Source organism: Punica granatum, chromosome 1, assembly GCF_007655135.1.
Source record: "Punica granatum isolate Tunisia-2019 chromosome 1, ASM765513v2, whole genome shotgun sequence".
NCBI classification, from domain to species: domain Eukaryota; kingdom Viridiplantae; phylum Streptophyta; class Magnoliopsida; order Myrtales; family Lythraceae; genus Punica; species Punica granatum.
This window is the reverse complement of record NC_045127.1, coordinates 7,759,788-7,783,779: the sequence shown is the minus strand read 5'-3', so window position 1 is coordinate 7,783,779 and position 23,992 is coordinate 7,759,788. Positions and strand designations below refer to the sequence as shown.

The 23,992-nt window shown below is 38.6% G+C and overlaps 3 protein-coding genes across 4 annotated transcripts; 1 reads left to right on the top strand and 2 right to left on the bottom strand.

The window, feature by feature from the left end:
* Nucleotides 1-252: 252 nt before the first annotated feature.
* Nucleotides 253-2,815, bottom strand: LOC116205090. 2 transcript variants are annotated; one of them, XR_004156468.1, is made up of 7 exons: nt 2,359-2,815; nt 1,767-1,896; nt 1,105-1,256; nt 939-1,001; nt 762-830; nt 498-648; nt 253-424 (listed from the first exon to the last, which is right to left on the bottom strand). XR_004156468.1 is itself a non-coding variant. In XM_031537595.1 (6 exons), exons 1-6 carry the CDS (start codon nt 2,557-2,559, stop codon nt 562-564), a joined length of 702 nt encoding a protein of 233 aa, XP_031393455.1. In that variant the 5' UTR covers nt 2,560-2,814; the 3' UTR covers nt 262-561. The 2 variants fall into 2 exon arrangements, 1 of the variants encoding a protein (XP_031393455.1); XM_031537595.1 differs by having other exon boundaries at nt 262-648; nt 2,359-2,814.
* A 7,715-nt stretch (nt 2,816-10,530) lies between these two features.
* LOC116192311 (protein NTM1-like 9) lies at nt 10,531-14,429 on the bottom strand. Its single transcript, XM_031520836.1, has 5 exons — nt 14,132-14,429; nt 13,163-13,348; nt 12,652-13,061; nt 11,508-11,832; nt 10,531-11,214 (listed from the first exon to the last, which is right to left on the bottom strand). Exons 2-5 carry the CDS (start codon nt 13,320-13,322, stop codon nt 10,955-10,957), a joined length of 1,155 nt encoding a protein of 384 aa, XP_031376696.1. The 5' UTR covers nt 13,323-13,348; nt 14,132-14,429; the 3' UTR covers nt 10,531-10,954.
* Nucleotides 14,430-18,557: 4,128 nt separating this feature from the next.
* LOC116193242 (peroxisomal membrane protein 11A) lies at nt 18,558-19,597 on the top strand. Its single transcript, XM_031522049.1, has one exon. The coding sequence runs from the start codon at nt 18,697-18,699 to the stop codon at nt 19,474-19,476; it is 780 nt and encodes a 259-aa protein (XP_031377909.1). The 5' UTR covers nt 18,558-18,696; the 3' UTR covers nt 19,477-19,597.
* The last annotated feature ends 4,395 nt before the right edge of the window (nt 19,598-23,992 follow it).

Sequence of the window (23,992 nt, the reverse complement as noted above, 5' to 3'; positions counted from 1 at the left end):
ACATTAGACGGAGGACGTGTATCACAAGATTTTCGACGGACCCAGAAAACACGGATGTCTGTACGAGTTCATGTGTGTGTGGGGAAAGGTTGGTGACAGCAACTACACATTTACACCTCCTATCAAAGGTTGGCTTGACTCATATCAAACACACCAAGCACTGTTTTCATTCATTAAAGAGCCCAACTACCAAATTGGACAGTCTATGAACTGCAAAATACACATCAGCACACAAAGAGGTAGAGATAGATGAGATGAGAATAGTAAAAGATTCAATGAGAGCAATATATATTTACATTCACACAAATACCCATTTTCCATAGTCAGCAGGAAACACGAAGCACGGATTTCTTCTTCGGTATCTCGTCAGCAGTTTGCACACATTTATCTACATCGTCATGCTACCAAACGGTGAGAATAACACCTAGACGAAATAAAACTCTAATTAAGAAACGGTGTCCAGGATAAGTTACCCGATGCGGAGCATAGATACGTACAGATAATTAAGTTGCTAAGAAAAGGGTATCTCGGGTCAGCAATCGTCGATGACTAGGAGAATAGTCATTTATCTAGGGGTAACCTGCAGGAGGTTTTCATTCTCTTCGCAGCCTGAACGAATCCAACTATAACCTGCAGCTCATCCATTTGCTTCAAGAGCACGTGGAAGAGAACCAGGAACCTTGTTAGTTAAAATTACCGAGTACATATAGAGTGAGTTTTCAGCAACAGTAGGAAGGCAATGGAAGCAGTTGGACAAGTACCTGGGACATAAAATGCCTGTGCACGGTGTTAATTAGCTGTTCTTTTGATGGGTTTGGTATGGCATCAACCTAGATAAAAACAACATTACGACAATGGATACATTTTGACAAAGGAAGCAGGAATCTACGACGACTAGTATTTTAAGTTATTTAGCAGGTGCGAATAGAAAGGCTTACAAGATTAAAGTGCCGCAAATATCTCCTTAGAGCGGCAGTCTCCAATTTACTGAGGTCAATTTTCTACATGAGAGAGAAAATTTCATTACGCTCTTGAGGGAGAGCTGCATTTCAAGTTTTTTAGTACACGTGATTAACACAAGAAGTAAAGACAGAGGTGGCGTACGTTGGATCCATGAGCAGTACAAATAGATCCCTTGGACTGCGAATCACAAGAGAGGGACCGGCTCATAGTCCTTTGGGATGAAGTAGACCATTTGTGGATCTGATGCCTCGATCTATTCAACTTTTGAGTGTCTTCTGATGCTGGCGAGCAAGCTTAAGAGGAACAATAATATGGGTGAGTGCAAAATAAGGATGTCATACTAAACAAAGATCAAATCATAATTGGGGGAATGGCAGTTCGAGCTCCAGCAAAAGCTAAGGTATAGAGCAGTGAGTAGGACATGAAATCTCAACCATGTTCGTACTTTCAATCACATAATTTTCTTAACCTTCACTGCAGAAAAAATATGACAACTAGTGAATATAAATTTCTAGAGGGGGACCTCATGGTTTTGCAATGCGCACTGAAAAATATTAAGCCAGTCGAGACATAGTAGATGCACGTTAAATTAAAAAAGAAAAAAAACAACTATGCACAATAAAGATCGGCACTTTAATTAAGTTGAAAGACATCATCTATATTGAATGCAAGGCCTCTTTACTGTACCAGAAGTTCCAACTTCAAGCATGACTCGAGGAATAAGTTTCAAGTAGCCTTAATTATTTACTTATTAGCTCATGACAGTACAGGAAGCATGGAGATGCATTAATGCATGGACCGACCCATATCAGATGACCCATTTCCTTTCCCATTCTCCAAATCAAGGCCATCATCTTCCTCGTTCCCGGTGGGAGCTTCGATCACGCTAAGCGCATTCCGCTGCAGCTTCACTTCTATTCCATTCGTTAGGACCTGCCATCACATGGCGTGACAACCAGAGACAAATGTCGGAAGCAACAAAAAAGCAGCGGCGAATTAGCTGTTATGCATAAATTATCCCAGACATGACAATAACATATTATCCCCCGTCAGGAAAATCCCAATATTTCTTAAAAAGAACAAAGATAATATAAGATGATTAAAGAAAAAAAAAAGATTAACATCGGAAAAAAAAAACATAAAATTTATAGATTAATAGAAATCAGAATAATTCGAGAAAAAATAAAAAAGATTCAAAAGGGGAAAAAAAAATCAAACCCATAACAGAAGTTTATGAATCCATCATTTTTTAATTCAAACAAACAAACATTTCTGTTCATGTGATTTAGAAGCTCCTCCAATCCCACATTGCAAGATCTTTTCTTAAAAAGCGACGGTTAACTGATGATTATGTCCGAAATCAGACAGAGGAGCATGACACATTTACTTAGTTACCAGCCAATGCCACCCTCCGAGGCCGACGGCCTTCTTCACCACGCCCTGGAGGCCGACGAGCACCGATTTGGTGCGGTTGTTTCCGGTAACGACCACCTTGGTGTGACGCGGCAGCACGGAGAGCTCCTCCTCGCTGCTCTCGCCACCGCTGTGGAGGGTCGACAGCCCGCCATTGACCGACCTCTCCATCGCTTCCAGCATTTTACTCGAAGATTCCGGCACAATGAGTTAGGAGCTCAACCGGCGGAGCTCCGGGAGCTACTGCACCAAACGGCAGCCGGGAGAGAGATCGCGCATTGCCGAGTTCAAATTCGGGGGTTTGGGAGCTCGGCGATGGAGGAATCGGATGCAGAATTTGGGTTTCGCTCACAGAGAGGAAGCACAGCTCTGACTTCTGAGCAGAGGAGAGGAGAAGAGGAAAGAGAGACAGAGAGAGACAGAGAGGACAGTGACTGGTGTGATCTTATTGGCCTGCTCTGCTATGAATCCCGACGACTAGAGCACTGCCAATGGAGTCCCTCCACGTGGCTGGTGAAGTTTCGATTTCCCCTCGCGTTTCGTTGTCGGCATGAGAAGTATCTGTCAGGCACCGAGGGTTTACCGGCGGTTGACCGGTTGACCCTGAGGCGGAGAAGTCATCGTGGTTCCTCGGATGACATTCCTACCCCTGTCCCCTTTGTTCAAGATAAGTGCGTTCTTTCTCTTTCGAATTGTGATAAATAAAATAGGAAAAATGACACTATTAGTCCTAATTGTCTAGTATTTTTTGACATTGAGTCCTACAAATATTATTTCGAAAAATTAAGTCTTAAAAGTTTGTAAAAAGTGTCAACAATGGTCCTAAAAGTTTTGAAAAATTGACACCGGTGATCCTATTCGTCAAGTAGCCGTTAAGTGAAGTTAACGCCGTCAGTTTCGGTGATGTGGCCGTTAATGCAATGACGTGGCACGATCCTATTGGATCGATTTTTAATCCACCCGTCTTGCTCATGCCGATCCGACTTACTCCCGTTTCAACCCAGCTTGAATTTCATCCCGTTTCAGATTTGTCTTCTTTCTTTTTTCTTCTTCTTCCTCTTCTTCTTCTGTTGCTGCTGCTATGTCTTCCGGGTGAACCTTGAAGACTGCATAAATGAGGGACCCGATGAGACTGTTGTATCACAAAAGACTCATTGTTCCGCTTCTGTATGTTGAATTGAGAATGAACAATATTTACACAAAAATAACGCAAGGCATGAATAAGATACTTAGGAGTTTTAATGTTGAGCACTTCTCTGAGCTATCTGATAGAGTCAAGGAGAGTGAGAGGAAAATGAAATATATTCAGAGTCTTTAGACAGAAGTCGAAAGTGAATTGGTTATCTTTGGGTGACCACAATACAGGGTTTTTACATTGCATGGTCGATGCTAGAATAACAAAAAAATAATATTATGGTACTTTATGATTCTGAAGGAAGAAAACTTGAAGAACTGGAAGCCATTAAGCAAGAAGCTGTCAATTTCTATAAAAGGTTGCTTGGTATCCCTGATATAAACGTTAATAGGTGCAGTTTGCAGGATCTGTAGGACATTCTTCAATATGCCATTCCAGAGGACCTGAAGCTCTCTCTTATTGAGCCCATTACTGAGGAGAAATAAGGAATGGATGGGAATAAATCCCCAGGCCTTGATGGTTTTAATGCCAATTTTTTAAAAACTTCTCGGGCTATTATCCAGAGTGATTTTGTTAAAGAAGTTTTCAGATTTTTTCAAATGTTCAAAATTATTAGGACAAGTTACCAGCAGTGCAGTCACTCCGGTGCCTAAAGTGCCTAATCCTTCAAAGATGGCTGAGTACAAACCAATCTCTTGCTATAATATGCTCTACGAATGTGTCACAAAGTTCTTAGCAAACAGATTTAAAGTTATTCTTCCTGATTTCATTTCAAAAAATGAGTGTGCTTTTGTTGAAGGAAGGAAAATAGGAGACAACATTATGCTTGCACATGAGCTTGTAAAGGGATATCAAAAGGAGTGTGGCAACCCAAGATGCGTAGTGAACGCTGACATAATGAGTCTTTTGTGATGCAGCAGTCTCCTCGAGTCCCTCATTTATGCAGTCTTCAAGGTTCACCTGGAAGACATAGCAGCAGTAGAAGAAGAAGAAGAAGAAGAAGAAGAAGAAGAAGAAGAAGAAGAAAAAGAAAGAAAGAAAGAAAGAAGACAGATTTGAAACGGGATGGAAGTCAAGCTGGGTTGAAACGAGATTACTAGGAGGAAGTCGGGTCGGCATGAGCAAGACGGGTGGATTTAAAATCAATCCAATAGGAACGTGCCACCTCATCGCATTAACGGCCACGTCGCCGAAACGGACGGTGTTAACTCCACTTAACGGCTACTTGACGGATAGGACCACTTGTGTCACTTTTTCAAAACTTTTAGGACCACTGCTGACACTTTTTCCAAACTTTTACGACTTAATTTTTCAAGTGAAACTTTTATGACTCAATGTCAAAAAATGCCAAACAATTAGGACCAACAGTGTCATTTTCCCAAATAAAATATATAGAAAGGATTTCACAAATACTTATGCCTAAAATCAATAGATTATTTTGTTCGATTCTCGCTAAACAGGTTTTTTATTCTTCTTTATTTTTTTCTTTTAATAAACTTGCATGTCTCTTTTTTAATAAAGAGATTATAAATTTGATATCATCCTCAAGTTATGGATTAGTTTGTCAACTAAAATTCTTCACTGTATTTATACAATCAATTTGTTGCATCAAACTTGTGATTGTACGGTGTTATTTTTTCTAATATATTATTATTATTATTATTATTATTACTACGACTATTTTCCTTATTATTATTGTTATCATTCGATGCAAGAGTAATTTCCATCGATGGGCAAATATGGTAGTTTGATACCAAAGTGACGAGGTGGACAAACAAATCGGAAAAGAGAAGAGCGAGAAAATAATGTATCAACATGAAACGTAAGATTGCCTACAAGCGTCTCTCGGGGACTGTCTGCCCTGCGTCTCTCTAACGAAAGACACTTGAGGAGCTACCATGTGGTGACATTGGGCTCCACATAGCAGCTTCCCCATCCTTTTTTATTTTTAAAATTTTTTTGGCCGTTGAAGTCCAATGACCAAAATCTACAATGACCTTTTTTTTTGTTTTTTAATTTATATTTTAAAAAAATTACCTATAAATATCCCATTTCGCATCCAATTTTCCATTTACTTCAACTTCACATTCAATTATCAACTTCAATCTCACCCCAAATTTCCTATTCTATTCTATGATAATAACAAAAAAAGGTCGATCCAAACCAATTTAATTGTTTCGAATATTATATTCCGAATTCGAAGTTCCCCCAAAATCCAAATTCCCAACCTTCTGACTCCTCCAACAACCAAAATCGTAATCATCCCAATCCGAACTTCCCCAAAATCCAAATTTCAGATATTATCCCCAACCATACGCATTCTTAGTAAACCCAAATATTGGATTTGCGGGTTCGCCCTCTCAATTTAAGGGTGGAATGAATTCGGGATCTGGAAGTGCCAATATGGAGTCTGGTCAATCTCCACAGACGAATTCTCTTTCGCTATTCACTCAACTCTCAGCAATGGCCCGAATGGCATCGACTATGACGTTGAAAAAGTTACACCTCAAAATAGAAGTAGCCGCACCGGCCAAAGATAATAATGGGAAGATGATGAGTTGTTAATCAATGCGTGCCTAAATGTCGGGCAAGATTTCGTGGTCGGGGATGATCAAGCCGGCGCTACATTTTAGAATAGGACCCACCAGTATTGCCTGGAGGGCGACCACAAGTGCTTCTCAACAAAGAGCTCTAACTTGTTGAAGCAATGGTTTCATAAGATTCCCACCAACGTATCATCATTTTGTGGATACTACATGCAAGCTGAGCGTCATAGAGCAAGCAGAGCAAATGATGATAATATGCTGGAGATAACTCATAATTTATACTACGCGATCGAAAAGGTCAAATTCAACATGGTGTTGTACCGAAATATTCTCCGCCATGAACCAAACTTTTAGCCCTTATGGAATCTTCCGGTGAAGCTTCGAAGCAGACGAAGACAAATGCTTCCGATGAATACACAACCTCCTTCAAAAGATGGAACATGCCGCCTCTGGTGAAAGCTCTTCCTCCAGACTGAAAAGGAAGACAATCGATAGGGATTGCGAAGCAGGTCATAAGCAACTTATTCAGGACTACTTCATTGACAAGCCAGTGTACTCTACCGAGACATTCCAACGATGGTTTAGAATGAGGAAGCACTTGTTCCTTCGAATTGTAGACGACCTCTCAAGTGTTGATCCATTTTTCCAATAGAGAAGAGATGCCGTAAGCAAAACAGGCCTATTCTTGCTACAAAAATGCACCGCGGCCATGCGTATGTTGGCCTATGGGGTAGGTTCTGACGCCATTGACGAATATCTACGGCTAGCAGAGAGCACTACAAACGAATGCCTCTACAAGTTTTGTGAACGCATCATCTCAATTTTCGACCATCAGTGTTTGCACTGACCTAATGCAGAAGATGCCCAACGCCTATTACGGATTGAAGCGTCACGCGATTTTTTGGGCATGATGGGCAGCATCGACTGCATGCGTTGGGAGTGGAAAAATTATGCGAAGGCATGGCACGATATGTATTAGGGTCACCATAACTTTAATGCTTGAAGTGGTGGCATAACCTGACCTTTGGATATGGCATTCATTCTTTGGCGTGGCCGGATCCAACAATGACATTAACGTTTTAGAATAATCACCGGTTCTTGATGATGTGTTATAAGGCCGTGCTCCAAAGGTTAACTATATTATCGATGGCACCAACTATACCTTGGGATATTATTTGACAGATGGTATATATCATGAATAGTTAATGTTCGTGAAATCAATCCCTCGACCTCAAGAAGAGAAGAGATGGTCATTTACTAGATATCAAGAAAGGGTATAGAAGGATGTCGAGCGTGCTTTTCGGGATTTTATAGGCTTGATTTGCTATTATACATGACCGTGCTCGATTGTGTTCCGCGGAGAAACTTGGAATGATCATGAGAGCTTGCATCGTATTGCATAATATGATTGTTAAGGATGAGAGGGACACCTATAATGTCGACTTCGATCGGCGCTTGGAGAACGATGATCCGCGCTCGAAGTATGATAATCTCCCCGCCAACGGCTTACCACAAATTCAACGACGACGACAAAGATATGCTCCATATGAAAAATATACTTGGAATCATATTCGAATTCGGGATAAACAACACCATCGAGAGCTACAGGCGGACTTAGTGGAATATATTTGGCAAGTCGAACATGCCTGCAATATTAACTAAATTTATTTTTCCATTACTCGTGTATTTTTTGTTTGCTCACATAATTATCTTTTCATTGCTCGTGTTTTTTTTTTGTCATGTGATGTTCAAATTATTTTATGAATTTTATTAAGCATTCGTAATTAATTATTATTGATTAATATTAAATAAATAATTATTTAATTATTAATACAATTTAATTAATAAAATTTAATTATCAATAAAAATAATTAGTAATTTTTTTTTTGCATATTCATTATATGAATACAAATAAAGTGTGTGAGACCCATTAAAAGATTTGAAATTGGAGACTGTGATCGAAATAGTGAATCTCTCTCTTTGATGAGTGAATTTTTATTTAACGTGGCGTTTATGTGACAGCCATGGGTCTAATTTAGAGATCCAAACACAATTAGTATTTGAGATAGTTTAACGGTATCTGATGACGGGAGGTGGGGACCACCTTGTAGCTACCTACCTGACCTGGGTGTTGTCTCATCCCTGCGATGGGATTCCTTCGGAAGTTCAAATAATTTCTTTATCTGTAAAAAAAAAAGGGAAAAAATGATATCCTCTTTATTAATTTATTAATTGGAAGAATTTCAGTCTTTTATTTATTATATTTGCTTCGAGAAAAAGAAAGAGGAATTCGACTTTTCTGTTCAGTATCCCCGCCTAATTTTCCCGCCAAAGGAGATACCAGGAAGAGATTCGGAATGGGCTGGAGTGGAGTTGCTGCTGCGTGCCGATGATCAAGAAGTCGTTGCTCGCGGAACTTAATGTTATAAAGAAAGGCCTGGTCTTAGGTATCGAGAGCTTCCAAATTTATATTAGTATTAAATAGAAATGGCTCGTTCTTACTGTTTTTTAACAAGATCATTTCAACTCTTCGCGTAATAATGAAATAGAGTAATTTCGACTCATGGAAAGGGCTTCTATTGACGTGACTCTAATCGGTGCTATAATAATGGAAGCCATGGTCTCAGACTCTCAGTGGCTTCGATTTGAGTCAAATGTTTGGTTTAAGCTTGACTTCAATAAGTCAAAAGAAGAATTGAAAAAGCATCTCTTTTGCCGTGATTTAATAGATTAACTAATTAATTAATTGACTAGTCGCTATTATTCCGACATTGATCAATAATTGCTTTTCAGACCGAATGATGATGTGTGTAATGAAAATTATGGAATAATTGGGCACAGATTAGGGGGGCACAGGCAATAGTACTGTCTGTTGCATCCCCCAAAAACGCATCTTCGGAATCCTTTATCAAAGTTTTTTTTTTTTTCCATTTCTTCTTGGTTTAGGCCAAATAGTTCCCCAAAAAAAAAACTTTTTTTAAAGTAGCAAAGTATCAATATGTCACCTGTCCAAGTTACACAAAAATTAACTAAATCAGTTTTTTTAACCTAAGAAAAAGCTTCTTCTTCTTTTTTTTTTAAATTGGTCACCGAAAAAATTCTTATATATTTTTTAAAGAAACTTATATTAAGTGCAAGGCTGCCAAGATTGCGATCCACCTAGAAACGTAAAGGATCCCGAAATCGGAGATTGTAGGGTTGGATAGATAATTGTAAATCTTATATGTAATTAAAAATTATATACGAAAATATAAATGTTAATTTCTTACGAATTTAACACTGAAAACTCTTATTTACTATTTAAAAATGATCCATTTTCATATGATTTTGATTTTCTTCTTTTTTTTTTTAAATCGAGGCTTTTAGTATAATGACATCGATAATTTTGAGTTCCCGAATATGACCACTACAAAATGAGATTATGAAATAGCACAAGTTCACAAATTACTAAAAACACAAATCATAGTTCACAAATTACAGTATCGAAATAAAAATAACAAGAAGTTAAAAAAAAAAAAAAGAAGATAACATATTCCGGCATCAAACATTTTGAGAAGAGAAAAGAAAGCCAGAAGGAGAAGGCTTAAGGCATAGACTCATCATTCCCAAAAGAAAAAAATTGTGAAATCTTCATACGATTGAATGGGCCGGAATCATGGGCTAGGCATAGGCCAATTTTTTTTTTTTTTAAATGGCAAAGGATGCATGGGTTAAGATCGATTATATCATGACGATTTTACGATCTTGCAAGCGATCTTCCTTGATCCTACATTTCCGATCATTTACTCGATATCGGAATAGGTCGCCGGTTGCAGGATTAAAAGTTCTGCAAGTGATCTTGACAATCTTAATTGGTTGAGAGTAATATATTGAGGTAAGGTCCGAAGACTGAAACTGCAACAAATGCCAAGAAAAATATCTAAGAAAACAAGAAGTGATATAAGTCAGCAAGTTATATACCACACACTATGTTTTAGTCTCATTCAATATTTTTGACCACATACACTTATGTCTGAGCTCTTTTTTCGGCTTAGAAAGGTAACGCACTCGTGTCTAAACTCAAGATATGAACTTCTAACGGGGAAGCGAAGATTGTATTATTATCTAAAATATTATCCATCAAATTAAAGTACGAGAACATCAGCCGGGGGTAGCCTTTTCTAAAAAAATTTGCGAGTGAATATCATGCAAGTCATTTGGGATTATTATCTTAAATACATTGCATTTGAGTCATAATTGGCAAAGTATTCGTGTAATTGACTAATGATCAATGGAATATTCATAAATTAATAATCTTCTTTGTAATAAACATTTTCCTTTCTTACATTACATATATATTTACCTTGACCTCCTCTTTTCATGCCTTTGTTTAACCAGTAAAAACAAAGAGGAAACAAGGATTGGAACATCATCACCCATTTTTTTCCCCCAGAAAAGAATTTTTTTTTTTTTAAATCATACATAACAGCTGCATTATATATCATCAATACTTGAATTAAATGAAATTAGATACTGAATACATTCCCAAATTGCGTGGACAATTCAAGAACTGGTTATTAACTTCCTATCTCTGCCTTTGGGGACTTCTCCTATCCGTAAACTGTACGGTTCTCGAGGCCCTCACAGCCGTTGGATCAATGGACCTCATGCTAATCTAACGGTCATATGGACCTCCTGGACAAATCACGGTATGAACCGGAGAATTTCCCCGGGCTACTAATCAAACTGACAAACTACACATTAAACAGAACACCCCCTAATATAATACACAACACACAAGGACAAACATATCCTAAATATGATATATTTCTCACTGCTCAAGAGATTCTAGAAATCATATAAAGATCATCTGCTCTACCTGACAAATCCTGAGCTGCTGTTATCCCTGGTCTGATTGTCAGAAAAAGAACTGAAATGGGAGGAAGCACAGGTACTTCTTCTTGGGTCTCTTGATCCTCCCGTTGCCCTTCTTGCTCCCTTCTGAGTCCGAAGACTGCCTGCTAGTCGATGGAGTCGCTTCACAAGAATTCGGGGAGGGATTCTCATGGCTGCACTCCCTCTTCTTCTCCCTGCCCTTAGCTAAAGTGGGAGAGGGAAGATCGGTCCTGCGGGTCTCTTGGTCAGGCAGGTTCCTCGGTTCATTGATGATCAATGATCCTGTTGGACAGCAAAAGATGCCAATAAGAGAAGGACTCACTTCAGGAACAGAGCACGAATGCATAAATGACTACAGCCGAGATTCTCGTAACCAAAGACAGTCATAGTGCCCCTTTTACGATGAGGAAGAACAAAAACTTCAAAGTTCCTCCCAGTTTTCCAAATCAACAGGACCTCTCTCTCCTTATAAGAGTTCAAGAGGAATCATGAAGTATAACAATAGAGCTGTAATCTGCATTCACCAGACCAGTCTATGCGTTTGAAAGCAACTAGAAATATCATTTTCATGTTACCTGAAGCAGCTGTTCCTCTGACAGCCACGTCTGGTCGATCAGAAGCAGAGGTGTTGGGATGGCAATTCGAGATGTCTCTTCCCTCCAAGTTTGGATCTTTGGCAGGCTCCAAGTCTTGCAAGAGAGCTAAGGAGTCAAAACATTCATCTGATGACATCGTCACACAGCTTGAGTTGTCCGAGCTGGAAGAAGGAGATCCTCGAGTTTCAAGGTCCCACAGCTCTATGTAGTCACCCCTAGAGATACAATCATCGTCGGAAAGATTTTCTGCAACAGGATCATTTGGAGGGATCTCTGCTATGACTTTATCGGACTGATCATTTTCCTGTGAAACAACAGAAACTATTATTAGATACTATCACAAAAATAATACTTCTGTCTTCAAACAAACAAAGGATGGTACATAGCAGAGCACATCTAACTTAATCCAGTTAAACAACTCGAAGTACAGAACTAGCATCAGCAAAGGTAATTCAATTTTTCCATCTAACAAAAGATTGAGAAAATGATAGGATAGAAATGCTAAATTTAACATGGATGCAATTCATCGAAATCTTATACATTTAATTCTTTTCCAGTATCTTAAAAAATCTTGAGGAGGCAATCAAAGGTTGAGATTTTCGGATGAAAAATGTGGCAATTGTGAAGTAACAAACTCCAAACACGAAGATCAACTACCACATGATCGGGATTCATTTTATGACCAGCTAAAAGCTTGTAAAGTAAATCCCTATACCTGGTGATTGCTAGCGGATCCTTTCTCAAAATGGCTGTTGGTACTGAGCGGCAAAGGGATTGGGTTGAGACTTTTCTCATATAAAGAGTCAATGCTTAAGCCAGTTAAACAACTCAAAAGTACAGAACTAGCATAAGCAAAGGTAATTCAACTTTGCGATCTAACAAAAGATTGAGAAAGTCATAGGATAGAAATGCTAAATTTAGCATGGATGCAATTCATCGAAATCTTATACATTTAATTCTTTTACAGTATCTTAAGAAATCTTGAGGAGGCAATCAAAAGTTGAGATTTTAGGATGAAAACTGTGGCAATTTTGAAGTAACAAACTCCAAACATGAAGATCAACTACCACATGAACGGGATTCATTTTATGACCAACTACAGCTTGTAAAGTAAATTCTTTACCTCATGATTGCTAGTGGATCCTTTCTCAAAACGGCTGTCGGTACTGAGCAGCAAAGGGATTGGGTTGAGACTTTTCTCATATAAAGAATCATTGCCTCCAATTCTAGGCTCTAATTCAGGGTCACATAGGTCTTCAGCAGAGTGAAAGACTTTGCAAAGCATACTGGGTTCATGCACCCTGGACCCATCAAAACTATGTTCTATTTTGTTTGGAGTTACTTTGAATTCTTGCATGATCCAATTGGTTTTCTTCGGAGAATGAGGAGTTTGCCCTTCAAAGAATTCCAGAGTTGTCCTCCAGCCACTAATAGAAGTGTTCGAGAAAACACGGGAGGGCTCCCCTTTGGGTTTCCAGACACCGACTTCTGTTGCTTTGTTATACTCCGAGTGAATGAAGTACCACATCTTATCTGCATAAGTAAATCAGAAACATACCCAGTAATTAAGGAATCTTTAGTTCAACCTGCAGCAATTCAATCTCACAAGATTTTAAGTACAAAAACCAACTTACCAGGTAAATTTTCGGGCCTGCGGCAATATGGGTTTACATCAATGATCACATTTCTTGGAAGAGGGGAACCATGTTGCAATTTCTCCAAATGCATTATTAGTTCTTCAACAGTACAGTTATAGTTAAGGTCCCTGGGAGGGGCAGCAGCTGGAGGACACATGGCGTGCTAAGGGGAAGGGCTTCGACCTTGTAAGACGAGAAAATGAATCAGAGGAACAAACCAAAAAAAGGTAGGAAAAGATTCACCTTTATGAGAGAATCTCTAGACCAAATTTGAGTAGCAATAAATTTGCACGAATCCAGGGCAAGTCATAGATAAATGCAAACAGCTTTATCCTACTAAAACTTGGGACCCAAGTCCCAGATTATTGGTCTGAGAGCATGGTGTCGGGGCTCGATCATGAAGCAGAATATGCCATTTTATTAGCTCATCAAGCATATTCAGGTAAATAACCAATAGAAAAAGGTAAGATTAACACCTTAGCGTACTATCCAATACTACTAACTAAGAGTTGCTTGATCAAGAACAGTATATCGCAGAAACCTATAGTTTGCCCGACAAAAGTCTTCCTCTCGGGACGATCCGAGCGTTACAAAGAGCTCCAAATACAGAAACCCCATGCTTAACCATTCCCCCTAATTTTGTTCAGTCCCAGAGATAACGGCAGAAGAAAACTCAATCCAAACCATCAAGGGGAACCGCCGCCCCACAAACAAATGAAAACAAAACACAATTCAGGCAATCCACTCGAACTCCGACCAAATTGACCCTAATTTCCAAATTCCCAGGAAACGCAGAACAACAAATTCACTTCCCCGAAGTACCCATTTCCTTGATTTCTCCGAGACCAACTGTGATCAATCCACCCCATTTGCATCAAGAAACGAACTTGAAGGGACAGGACTGAACCACAGGAAGGAAGCCCAGAAGGGTCTGCGGTGGAATGAGGAAGGGACTGAGAGAGTTACCTCACGCGGTTTACGAGGAGAAGAAAGAGGAGAAGAGCCAGTCCCCAATAGCTCGCATTTACTTAGGCACTACTCAAAAGGGCGACATTCGGATATTTATAGGCTGCCTCTGATCGACCCGACTATGGTTAAGGTTTAGGCCCGCACACAGTTCGGATTTTGATGGAGGGTGGCGCTGATGAAATAGTTCCCTAATCGCGATTAGAAAGGCCAACGTGGGGAGCCGTCAATGGCCGAGCTGATGCAGTCCCGGAGAGTGCCCGTGGGGCCCATTTCCCCGCCATTGTTTGGAAGTTTCATCGCCACCGCTCGGATAAAACGAGAAAAGGAGGAGGGGAGGACAGTTGCTGCGTGAACACTGAGCTGAGGTGAGAGAGGGGGGAGTGACGGTGACACGTGGCGGGCGCAGATGTCCTGTTTCGGGATTCCGGTCACAGACGCCGTCACTTCGCCATTGCCCTCTTTGACTTCTGCTCCATAAAGCTCAATATTTGGGACCCACACCCTCTTTCTTTTTTTCCCATTTCCGTTTCCGTCTTGTTTATCCAATAACAAAATATTTGCCGAAAAAAAGAAATTCCAACATTTTATGGTACAATTGTTCGAAATGGCGGTACGATACGGCCGCTAATCCTTAATCTCGATATTAAGGGTCTGATTGGTTTCGAGATTTTATTTTAAAATCACAATTCTAATTTAACTCTATCCACTACAAAATAAAATAATTCATACAAAGTCAAAGAGTGGGTTCCATTTATATCATTTTTTTTCACAACAAAACAACATAATTCATACAAAGTCAAAGGGTAGGTCCCATTTATTCCACTCAAAATCAAAATCAAAATCTGATTTTAAAATTCTACTATAAAACCAAACGCAACCTAATAGTCGCGAGGAGTTTGTTCTTTCCGTTTTCAAGGCAATAGCGTTGGCTATCGAGGCGTATAAAAAAACAAAAACGAATTATGTCCTTGTAAAATTAAATATGGAACTACACGCTCGATCATAAAAATACGCCAACTAATAAAAGATCCATCACGTGTTCCAATTTCAGAAATGTAAGAAGCATGTAACATATAAGCGATACATACCAAAGGTGCTCTCGATATATTAACTTCATTTTAACCTCCTAAGGTTAGGACGGGTGATTGAGTGTATTTCTCCCTTCGTGGCGCAGCAAAGGAGGCCGACGGTTACAGCAAGAACCTTTGGACGCCACGAAGTGTATGGTATGCATCCGATCCCATGCAAGGGTAAGGCGTACGTGAAGCCTTGGAATTAAAACTAGTTTCTAGAAAAGAACATATTAACTTCCAGACGTATGAAGTTAAGATATGACCCGTAATAATGACATAGGTACGGTCCCACGATTATTTATTGTTCTAACTGACAGGAAACATTGCAACAAACATTAATTGCGTTAATAGGACTCCTGGGAGCTTATCCGGTTCTGGGATTAAATAGGTTCAGAATAACATAAATCGAATACAAAATAAATGTAGTCGATTGGAATAAATATAGTCAATTATATTATATTTTTAATCGGCTATATTGTCCCGGATCGATTCCCATCGGGACGGAATAAATTTCGTTAGGAATTTAGAAGATTTGTCTTGTTGGAAGATTTTAGTTGTTTGACCAGAATTAACCCAAAAAAAATTATAGAAAGAGATATGCTCTTTGAGTAAATTTAAGATTAGTTATAAATAATGAGTGCCTCGCTTAACCATGGTTAAAATTGACGCTCGCACACAATTAGCAATCTTGGGATTTTGGTCCACAAATAAATAATAAACTTTAAAATAGTAAGACCATCGGAGATTTCCCCTGACGATGTTTTAGGTCATTATATTACATCATGCAATTTCTCTAGAGCGCAAAGATAGAATTTTCAGTTAACATTTTCTTAAAAAAAAAAAATCAGCAAGCAAGCCACGACGTCTAAGCGAAACCCGACAGCTCGGCGCCGCCACCGGTACAAAATGCTTATCGCTCGAGACATTCACATAAATTCCGAGTTATTTAACAATCTTTAAGAAAGACGGCAAGTTTCATCTCGAACAGGGGATTGAGCAATTGAAAGCAATTATGTACATCGGCAAACACCTCGGACCCTCTTCTGCATCGTTTCTGATTGACCAATGACCCGGTTGACAAGAGTTGAAACCCCCTTTTGGCTCTTTATTTTTCCTTCTTTGGGGACGATTATCCACCAAATCTACGACTTTTATTTCACTGAATTGAATCAGTCCATGGGGCCTCATCATGGCTCCATGGTGAAGTTTCCGCTCTAACCCCGTTTGAAACGATCACACGACCGGCCCAAAAGAGAAAGCCCAATAACATGAGTGGCTGAAAAGTACAAGCCCATCTCTTATTGGACCGAATAAAAAGCGTCCGCTTAAGAAGGAGGGCCCCAGGTAGAGAAGTGGGCCCCGCCTGGTCCCACCTCCATCCTTGACTGGTCCCACCTCCTCTGATCTACGCCTTTCTGATTTGGGTAAGGCACGCAAGCCAATGAAGATGAAGAAATAACAGCAGCGATCAGCTATGTGCGGGCCTACGGCGACAGGGAATTATCGCCAATGATGTGGCGAGTACATTTTCCATGTCTTTGAGGAATGTTACGTAACGTTTGATAACAAAATTAAGTTTGATTTGAGAAGATAAAGGAATAAATAATTGGAAAAAATATGTGAAAGAGTTTATAAAATAAGATAAAAAAAATAAGGATTGTATTGTTGAACTAAGAAAAAAGTTTTGAAATTGATAAAAAAATATTGAATAGTTGAGAGAATTTATTATTAAAAAATTAATTTAAATAATAGATAAAAAAATATGAGAGAGGATTTGAAAAAAAAGATTAAAAAAAGTAAATGTTGTGTTGTTGAATTGAAGGAAAAGTTATCGTTAAGTAACAATTTGAAGAATGTTTTACCAACGATGATTCAAATCGTGTTGGTGTTACGGACGGAAAATTTTCTGATAATTTTTTCTTTTTTTTCGGTTTATGTAAAAAAAACAGAGATCAGAGATAATTTTGAGTTATAATATCTATTTGTTTTATGAAAATCGTTAAATACGGAAATTTGAAAGATATATTATGTAAACTATCTACATATAATCAAATTTTTGCATTCAATTGTTTCAGATAATACTCTCCCCAGTCTCCACCTCTTAAATTTCACCCAAGTTTGTATATTACTTATATGATTATTTCTTTTTCTCTTTTTTTTTTACTGTCGACGGTGTCTAGCGCCGTAGAAACCGACTAGTTCACCGGGCAGTGTATTGTACGGCTTAAGGCCCGCCAATTAAACCCCAGATGTCGACCCCCAAGAGAATCGAACCCTAGACTTAGCCTACTGCTTGTTGTCAACTTGCATGCGGATCCAATCCCTCGTTGGTACTTATATGATTATTTCACTTCTTCAGTTTAAGGTAAGATTTGTCATACATCACCATTAATTTCTCTGCCCAACAATAAATTGATAGAAAATAATGGAGCACATGGAAATCTTAACATTTAGATTCTTTAATTTGATGTTAATCTGTCGAGAGTAGAAGATCATGTTTAAAGCTTAGACCTTAATCAAGCCAAATGAAATGATGTATATATATATATTTTTTCCTTTTCAGGCATCAAGACTCATATGTAAAATAAGAAATTAAGAAATACAAAGGCGAAATATGAAAATTTCAATAATATCGCCAAATAATGTCAATGTTTCTACAATAAAAAATAAGAAAGAGGATTGGCTTATAGAATTATTGTGTAAAATCCGGCTCTCAATTGAAAAATATGAATCAACATCTAAACTAAATCACAATAAAAATGTATGAAACTAAAAAGACTTGTCACCAAAAAATTATCATTAATTGTTGGTGGAAAATGGATAGTTCTTCACTCTTTTTTTTATTATTTTATTGTTCCCCACATTATGAACAAGTAAAACGTTTTGTTAGCTCCAATTTGATAGTGTAATGCACTATATTTATAATTATAAATTACATATAATGGATACTCAAGTGACTAATAATTTTTTCTTGTCAGCAACATTAGATCTTATTTTGAAAAAAATCACCCATTTGCTCATCCATGCTATTTTTTTTTGCTGATTTTTTTTATTGACTATCATCCATGCTATATTATATGCACGCGACCTCTCCCAACACTTTCTCCACCACCACATTCACCATACGACGTCGTATCAACCTTCACCAACCCCACGTTTTTCAAACAATTCCGGCAATTCATCCAAGATTGGGAAAACATTTTTTGGCTTTTTTTTTTCATATGAATCACGATATTTAGAAGTTCAATTAATACATGATTAATTCACTCGAATCGTTTATTAAGAGATAAAATTCTTGAATTTTTTATATTCACGAGTACTTAAATTCGATATTTTATTTAAATAGAACGAATGTCTAACCGTTTCAATATTATTCGTCAATTTACGCATTTTTCATTTTTCATTTTTGCTTTGTACGGTACCGTCAGCTCCGTCTCCGTCTGAGTCTCAACCCCTTTCCTCTTCCTTTCACACTCCGAAGCTCTTCACATGGAGCCACCGCCAGCGCCGGCGCCGGCACCGGATCCCAAACCCACCTCCACTCCCTCAGCGAAGCCCTGCGACAGGGACTTCCTCCTCCACCTCGAGGCATATCTCGGCCGCCGGGACGGCGTCGACAAGCTCCTCAAAATCTCCCGGTATGCCTCCAAGATCATCCTCTCCTCCTCCGCCCTCCACCCTGACGAGCCCCTCGCCCGCCGCCTCAAGAGCTTCGAGTCCAGCGTCGGGCTGAGCCGCAAGGCCTTCCGGCTCGGCAAGTTCGTCCAGGACGTCAACTCCCTCAGGGCCTCCCACTTCCAGTCCAGACACGACGCCGCCCTCGCGGCCCTCGCATACGGAGGCGAGGGGCTCTACTATTTCGTCGAGCAGTTCGTGTGGCTCGCGAAATCGGGACTCATCGACAAGGGATGGCTGCCGAAGCTGCAGAAGATCAGCGCGTGGTCGGAATTCGTAGGGTACATCGGGAGCATCAGCTTGAAGATTAGGGATTTGAGGGGGATCAGGGAGGACGAGGCGTGCTTGGAATCCTCGATCGAGATCGCGATCTCGAGGGGAATCGGGCACAAGGAGGAGGATGAGAGGCTGAAGAAGCTGAGGGAGAAGAAGCTGATGAAGAGGCTGTCGATCGTTCAGGATTTAGCGGACGGGTTGATGGCCTTGGCCGATATCCGGGACGGGAAAGGGAAGCTGTCCAGGCCGCTACTGGTGTCGTGCGCCGGGCTCTTATCGGCCCTCATTAGTACTCATAAGAACTGGATCTCCTGCTAGAAATCGAAACCTTAGTTTTCTAGAAAATGAACTCGCCGGATTCGATTTCAATGATATACTGGATTCATTCGAATAATGGCATCTTGCAAGGAATAAATGTTGTTCTTGTTTTCATATCCGACGACTGAGGAGTACGATTATTCGCCGTCCGATGTACATGGGAATGTGCAACCGAAGTCCTGATTCGATGTTCATACCATTTAGCTCGATGTTCTTTCGAGGGAAGGATTGGGTTTGAGAATTGTATGGCAATGATAATTCATTAGTTTGGGAAGATGATCAAAGATTCAAAATTGGAGTTTTCAGAAATGGCTTTTTCCACAAATGCGAGAATCGTTATTGTTATTATTATTATTATTAGTGTGAACCTTGTTATCCACAAGTCTAATTAGTCTCCGACTAATTCAGTCAAGCTGAGTCGGTCCACCAAGAGATAAAGCTTTTTCAGTATGAATTTTTTACATTACAATGACTCAAACCCAATACCTTACTTAAACGGAACAAATATCGAATTATTTGAATCAATTTACATGGGTCGAATCGTTACTATTCTTGCTCATTTGCATAATTTGATTTTCTTTGTTCTAGAGACAGTGATTGTACCGATAAGATGAATAACCCAAATCAAATATTGACTTAGCATATATTTGATTACTCTAATTAAATTTTTAATACTTAGCAAGCGGGATTAAGCTTGTGGTTAGTAATTAAAAAACTTGAAAAATCAACTAAATTCCTATAAGAATTGAATTCCAAACGGGGTGTAAGTGATTTTAATATTATTTTGATTCCAAACAACAAAACTAAGGTTCCGTTTGGAAATGCTCTTGCTAAAACAAAAATGTTAAAATATAATTACTGAAAAATAAGTGTCGATTTAAGAATAGGCAAAAGCATTTGGCAAATAATAATTTGGAATTTTTGAAATTAAAATAAATGCTTAAAATAGAGAATAAACTGAAATAATTTTTATAAGCACCTATCAAACTACCGGTGAAAATCATATTTCCAACCGTAGAAATCAGCTTAACCATAATTTTGAAAGAATTCACAAAATACTACTTGTGCTTAAAACTCAATAAAATAAGCACTTGTCAATTGAATTGAATTATTGTAATTTTTTGGGCAAATTGAATTATTGTAATTGTAATTTAATGAATTCCAAACATAAATAATACAAGATTGCCAATAGATTCGAATTGGACCCATTTGTAATGGGAGTGAATAGGCAATTTGGTCTATGAGATCTGGATGTAACATCAATTTAGTTCCTGACTTTTTTTTCTTACATATGTTGGATTTCTCTGTTTTGAAAATTACATCAATTGGATCTCCAAGTTTCTTTGGTTACATCAACATGGTCCTGATCACATCATAAAGGTCCCTCAAGTTACAATGTTACATCATTATGGTCCTACTGCTACATTAATTTGGTCCCCTGCACTATCAATTTGATCCTTCAAATTATTTTCGTCCAATAGTGTTGCTAACTCCGTTAAAACATGGAAAACACTACATCAAATAGATCCAGCGTTATATTAGATTGGTCATTCTGCCTAATTTTGGCCTTCTTTTATTGGTAAATTCTTTGGCGCACCTTCGGCAGTGGCACTTTAGTACAGTATGGACATTACATCAACTTGGTCCTTATCATCGTTTTACAATATGAGTTAAGCAAACCTAATTTGCTGCTTTGCAAACCAACATGGAATGTCAAAAGATAACTACATTAATAATAACCTCGCACATTGTTCATACAAAAGAGAAAACAAATTACTTTACCAAAATACAAAATATTTGGATCTTTGGCAAAATAACAAGTAATCATACTGCTACATTATATGTACAACATCCAACGAAACTGACATGTAATGATTCTCATTGATTGACTAAACCAAAAAGTAACACAAAAACATGACATTCATCCTAATATAATTAAACCAACTTCATTTCATTGATCATCTGCATAAAATGTAGAGAGTAAAGAGTTCCCCTTTACTGAGGAGGTCCCATTGGATGAAAAAAAGCCGCGAATCTTGTAATAGTTCCAGAACTAGTAACTTCCATGGTCTCTGTTGTCATGGAAGTGTAAAATGGGGACCTGATTGAGGGAGACCTCATTGCAGGGGCTTGAAAAACTGGTGTCATTGTTGAGAAAAGAGATTCAGGGACAAAGTTATTTATGTGAAGAACCTATACACGGAGCAAAGATTGAAAGAAAATCAATTAAAATCAACACTACTCAATATATCATGCATTTGACATATGAATGCAAAAGTATCTATGATGGTTCCAGTTCAGATGGTTGAGAGGATTGAGATGGCTGGGATTGAGTTATGTGCCATGTCCATTTCTTCCACATTAGCTTATGGACCTTCACTTGTCCCAACACCGAAAGGAATTTTAGCTGACCCTACACCACCACCTTCATATCTTACTGGTTGTCCCTTGCATTTTTATTTTATTTTTAGTGTGGCCTGTCTGTCTACACCTCGAACATCTAAAGGTATTCAATTTCCTTTTTAGCTTGGTTTGGTTACCCTGCTGCTCTATAGCATTCTTCCTCTGCTCATCTTCAACCCTTTTTTCTTTTCTCCGTGGGTCTTCCTAATTGTTTCTTCATCTGCGGAGGAATGACAGCTTCATAATCAGTACTCTCCCAGTATTCCTAGCCAGCTGTTGGATTGATGAAAGGAGTATAAGTCTTTTCAGTGATTTCTTTCCTCAAGCTTTTATGCACTTATTCCTTTGGCCTCTAACAGTTGTATTGCAAGCCAGCAATCGCATGCTTGCAAGGTACCCTTATCAAGTCCTACACTCGATAAAAACATGTGTGCTTCCTCAAATAAACTTCACACCTAGAGTATGTGGGGCATGTTACCTTAAACAGTGCCATAAGCGGATCTCCTGACCATAATAGAATCCAACATCTAGAGGCCATTTTGTATTCTTCTAACCTTGCCTAAACCTTGGGGCATAATAATCCTCTAGTTTTGGCATACAGTGTCTATTGTTTCATAATCTTCCTTGTGATGTATTCTCTCACTCCTTCACACAGGGTTATTATTGGTTTGTCCTTCACTTTCAACAGCTCTTTATTGAATTGTTCTCACATGCCGAAGGTCAAGTTATAATTCTTGCATTTAGTGTCAAAGGCATGTATGCTCCATTTATCAAGTTGTATTCCCTCAAAATAGTTTGCTGCTGTAACAGCATATATCATCCTTAGCTGAGTCAAACACTGCTTGAACCTCTGTGTGGTTGTTGCTTTGACAGATCTCTAGAAGGCTTTCTTCAAGCCTGATTATTTCCCTTTTTTTGCATGTTTGCCCAGATGTGCCTACAACAAAATCTATGTGGTACATTTTGGCACAATTGAATCAAAGTAGAATCCAACCCCTGCACAGTTAAAACAAATACATGGTTTGAGGATCTATACAAATTCATTTAAACAGACCAAAATAGTAATATTAAACATATTAAATTGACCTTCTGAGTATCTAAGATGAAGGTGTAGTTCTTCTCCCCAGGATCTCTCACATTTGCTATAAGGTTCTTCAAGAGCCACTTCCAACTGTCTTTACATTAGACTTCCACAATTGAAAATGCAATCACAAAAAATGAATTGTTTTCATTCTGACTAACGATAGATAATAGTTGTTCACCATAATAGCCCTTGAGAAAACAACCATCTAACATAATCATAGGTTTGCATTCTTCGAAGAAGTCTCTCTTACATGCTTTAAGGCAGATATATAGCATGTGAAAGTGACGTGTCTCAGGGGCCACCTACAAGTATACGCTAGAACCTGGGTTGGACCTAAACAATTAATCTGCATAGTCTCTCAATTGTTTATACTGTTGGTTGTCTTCACCTTAAATCTTTTATCTAGCCAGCTTGGTGACCTTAAATACTATTACATCAACTAGTTTAACTTTTTTGGGTGTGAATGAAATAATCAAATACTTGTGTGCAATCATATCTAGTTGTGTCATCACCTTGGGAACCAACTTTTCTACAACCAACTCCTTTGTTGCTATCATGATCTCTATCATTCTTGCACAAGTGTGCTCATTCACATATTAAATAACCTGAAAGATGTTCAATTTCTTGTTTAAGGCACAATAAATCTTCCAGGGGCACCTTCCTTCTTTGCCATTCTCAACACAGTGGGCCCTCACTCTGACCTCATCATTCCTACCAAATTTAACTTTTCTTCCCCATGTAATGTTTAAGTCTCTAATTGTATTCTTGAATACATGATGATTCTCAAACTCCATTCCAACAATTATTTCCCCATTTTCATTAAAAATTAGGTAGTGATCATGTCCCTTCTCGTCTTCATCTCTAAGTGATTCCAAATATGTACTTGCATAACCATCATATAACTTCTATTCTTCAGCCTCAACATAACCAACTGCATTTGTTGGTGGACCTTCAAGATGATCATGATCACTCAACATTTGCACACCATGACCATCAGCAGCCTCTATCCCATCCCATTCAACATAACTT